At 56.0% G+C, this 4,205-nt stretch overlaps 1 protein-coding gene across 1 annotated transcript in view; it reads right to left on the bottom strand.

Moving 5' to 3' along the window:
• Positions 1-508: 508 nt before the first annotated feature.
• MYL10 (myosin light chain 10) overlaps positions 509-4,205 on the bottom strand; it is a 10,469-nt gene continuing 6,772 nt past the window's right edge. The window contains exons 4-6 of the mRNA XM_006155666.1: positions 3,394-3,472; positions 825-873; positions 509-738 (exon numbers count right to left, since the gene is read on the bottom strand). Coding sequence (XP_006155728.1) covers positions 640-738; positions 825-873; positions 3,394-3,472 — 227 coding nt within the window. The 3' untranslated portion in view covers positions 509-639. The remainder of the gene's footprint in view (positions 739-824; positions 874-3,393; positions 3,473-4,205) is intronic.

The raw sequence follows: 4,205 nt of genomic DNA, 5'->3' as shown, positions 1-4,205 counted from the left end.
GGTGAAGTTTTTCAGTTTTATGAGGTCCAATGTACCCACTTACATGTTGTAGTTGGTGCTATGTGTCTGGTTTAAGAACTCTTTGCCTGCCTCCTAACAACCCTCAAATCCCCTCCCTTCCTCCACCTTCTCTGCCCAGTTCCTTGCCACCAAGTTTCTCATCCCAGCTCCCCACAGGTGTTCCCCTGATTTTTGGCCTCCAACCCTCTTCCTCACCGCAGTCAGCATGATCTTTCTGCCCCCAGATATGCCTGGCTCAACTTGGAGTCCCTGGGACAGGCAGAGTCTGGCACGCACTAGGTGCTCAATAAAAAGCTTCAGAAATGAAAGCAACTCCCATAGCCCAGCTGGGGATCATTAAAACTGTCAATTTAGTTCTAAACACCAGCTCATCAGGAACATTTGAGCAAAGCCAGGGAAGCAAAAAAGTTTTGGAAAAACCAACAAGATAGGAATGTTTAGATTTCTCCCCAACTGGAGCATTAATCACACCAACTCAGACCTTGTTAGTGTTATTTATTCTTGCTTCATCCCCGACCCTTAGGACAAGGAGAGCCTTTTCCCTTACACTCGGGCTGCAGGAGCTACCATCAGCACCCTAGTATCTGCTGACTGAATGCAGGGGAGCTCCGCGGGCCTCTAGTCCTTCTCCTCGCCATGTGTGATGACGTAACACAGGTTCCTATAGTCCAGGTTGCCACACACATCTGGCGGGAAAGCAGCAAACATCTGCTTGACCTGGGGAGGGAGCAGGGAGTCAGGCTGGACCAGGACCCAGTGGAAGACAGAATATGGGGTCTGCCATGCTGAAAAGCCGCTCTTACCTCCTCCTCACTGAACCGGTCTGCCTGGGTCATGAGCTTCTCTTTGATGCTGTTCAAGGGAGAGAAAGGTCAGGCCGAGGTGAAGGACTGCTCCCTGTGGACTTGCGTAGATCCCAGGGATGGGGTGTGGTGGGATGGGGAGGGGTGTGCTGGTCCAGGCAGCTCTCTCAGCCTCAGCTCCTCCTCTATAACATGGGCTGTCCTCCAAGCACCGGGGTGGGGACTAAGGAATGACCTTGAGACCCCAGCATGACCTTGGGGCCACTTGAATTCCCACTGCACACTAATAATCAACCTCCAGGCACTGAGGGGAGCCGGCCTGGGCCCCCCCTCCAAGCCTCCTTTGTCTGTTCTTGCTGCACTACATTCTTAGTTTGTGATTTTCACTGACTTCTGTCCAGTGTTTTTTTTCTTTTTTCTAGAGAGAGGTTTTTGCTTTAGGGTACATGCCAGAGAGATAGAAAGCAAGAAATCACACACACACACCCCATGGGGGATGGCCATTCCTCAATCCCTTCTCTCTCGTTTTCCTCTTGGGATTTTGGGCATGCATGCACATATGCCTGGCGTGAGTTTTAAGCCACCGGGTCTAGGACTCTAACCACGTTCGATCATGTGGAAGTCCAGCAACGTAACCATTACACCAACTGCTGGTTCCTGGTCCAGCGTTTTACACACGACAAGCTGCTCCTCCTCTGTCGAGGGCATAGAAGGCTTGTTCGGTCTCATTTGCTTTTCACAGCCCTGGGAAGTGAGTGCTATGATCCCCTTTTACTACAGGGGAAACTGAGGTTCGGGAGGGGTTGTGACCTGCCCCATATCCCAGAGCCAGCCAGTGGCAGGGTGGGCCTGTCCCTCTCAGTCTTCCAGGAGAGTAGCCGCTCACAGTAGCCAGAGCTGCTGGGGCTGTAGGAGCGGAGGCGTGGGCCTGAAAGCTGCTTGAGTCTGCATGCCGGAGACTGACGCCCCTCAAGCCTGAAGAGCCTGCAGGGATAAGGGGGTTTTGTGGGCAAAGGAGGGATCGGAGAGCTAAGCCGGGCCCTGTGCACCCAGAGTATCCTCGGGCGCCATAGTACAACCCCGGCTGGGGCCCAACGCACATTTTCCGTTATTTATGTTTCTGCGGGACAGTCACAGTTTCCAACTCTCCAGACTGGGGACTTTTCACAGGCTGTTTCAACCAGAGCCTCCGCTGTGGCCTGTCTGGCCCACAGCCACGTCTTCCAGGTCCCCTGCCCCAGGGCGGTGCCTTCAGTTCCCAAATTGGGTCCCCCATGGGTTCCTCTCAGCCCTGTCCTCCTACCGGTAGTGAAGGGTTTGGAACAAGCCACTCAGTGGCCTTGGTGCTTCTCCAAGTCCCCTAGCTTGAGGTGGGGGAGCCATAGATCTGAGGGAGAGGTGAGGAAAGAGAGGGATGTGGCCCGGAGAAACCCTCCACAGCCCCTTTCCAGCCCTGGGGTACATGGGACTCACAGCCTTGGAGACAGGACTGTGAGATGAGACAGACCCTCCCCACCTGTACCCCTTCCCTGCATGTCCCCACCCCCAACCTCCACATAGGAGGTTTCTGACAGGCAGCAAAATAGTCCTTAACACCCATGGCCTGAAGTATTGCAATTGGACAGGGAGCCGGTGCTTGGGGAGGGCATTGCACCTCCAGGGCCCTGAGCAGCAGCCGCTGCCCTGTCCCCCACCCCCGGCTCTCTGCTCCTGTGCTCTCCAGGCTAGGCTCTCAGGTACCGCAGGCTGTTGTCTGTGCTCCCACCCCCACAATGCCAGCCCACGGCCCTGGGACAGCTGTTACAGTGGCATTCCCCTCATGTATCCCAGGCCAAGTCGCATTCCCCACGCTTCACTGCCCCCTTGCTGCAGACCCCCACCCTCGTCCTGATGTCCCCCCAGGCTCTGGCTGGTATCTGGCCTGGTCCTGTCCCTTCACACCCTACATGTCATGCCGCTGGTCTCTAGCTCTTCACTTATCCATTGGCCCCTCCATTCCAACATCCTGAGCCTGTTGGAAGCTGCCACCCTTTGCTCACCTCCTCCAGGCTGGCCTCCATGTGGTCCCTGTATAACTCCTTCCCAGGCTCTCCCACGCTCCCAGGGCAGACCAGGTCGTGGGGCTGCTGCGTGATCTACCCTGCACAGACCCTGCTACTTCGCTGTACTCAACGCCCCCACCCCACAAACTCTCCAGCTACAGTCGACTCCTCACCATCCTGCACACACCTGGCCTTCTCTCTGTTCCTGCTTCTAGAATGCTGTTCCCACCTCAGCTTAGGCAACCCATGGTTATCCTTCAAGGCTCACCTCTGCCCCCACCCCAGGAAGCCCTCCCTGAGCGACCCTGCACTCCCTCTCGACTTCCACACACACACAGAGAGATGGGAACACCCGGACCCATAGAGGAGAAGTGACACCCAGACACCCACTGGCTGAGCTGGGCCAACCCCAGCTTAACTGAGTTCCAGGAGGAGGGGAGACCTGCTGCCACCCACCCCAGTCCACCCCAGCCTATTCATCACTAGAGCATCCGGGGACAGAAATACCCAAGGAGGTGGGAACTTACAAATCAGCCTTGATGAAACCTTTCCCCTCGGTGTCGAACACCTTGAAGGCATGGAGAATGGTCTCCTCCGGGTCTGTGCCTAGAAGCAGCACACATAGGGCAGGGAGAGAGCGCGATGGAGAGAACCCCCCAGAGACAGGCACTGAGTGGGGGTGGGGACCCTGGCTCCCTGCAGAGCGAGACAGCTTCCTCCCCAACTTCTACAGTGAGGGCCAAGCCCACGTGATGCAAGAGTAAGGGGGTTGCAAAGAAGCGAGTAACACCAGTAGCAGACAAGGCACTGCATGTGCGTCCTCGTGGACAAGCTGTAACTGGACACGGAGAGGCTGACCCTGTGCGTAACCCTCCTGATCACTGTTTTTATTTTGCAGATGAGGAAACTGAGGCTCAGGGAGGTTCTGTGGCTTGTCCAAGGTCTCAAAGCTGATGCTGAGGTATGACCAGAGAGACCTGAGGGTGGCAACTCTGGGGCCCACTTATTACCTGGCAGGGGTTGCAAGCTGTGGGGAAAAGGCTCTGCATTTGAGGGCTGAAGACTGGGGCTTGGGCGGTAGCATCAAAGGATCTGCAAAAATCAAAGGACCTTGGGACCAGCAGTTAGCGTAGTGGCTATGTCGCTGGACTCCCATGTGGCCAACCACAGTTCGAGTCCCGGACCTGGTGACTTAAAACTCATGCTGGGCGCATGTGCATGCGTGCCCAAGATCCCGAGAGGAGAATGGAGGAGAAGGGATTGCGGCGTGGCCATCACCTCTGGGGGGTGATTTCTTGCTTTCTGTCTCTCTCTCTCTCTGTCTGGTGAGTGCACGCGC

The sequence above is a fragment of the Tupaia chinensis genome, unplaced genomic scaffold, assembly GCF_000334495.1.
Source record: "Tupaia chinensis unplaced genomic scaffold, TupChi_1.0 Scaffold000465_1, whole genome shotgun sequence".
NCBI lineage: Eukaryota > Metazoa > Chordata > Mammalia > Scandentia > Tupaiidae > Tupaia > Tupaia belangeri.
The sequence above is the reverse complement of the archived record's forward strand: the minus strand, read 5'-3'. Positions and strand labels throughout refer to the sequence as shown.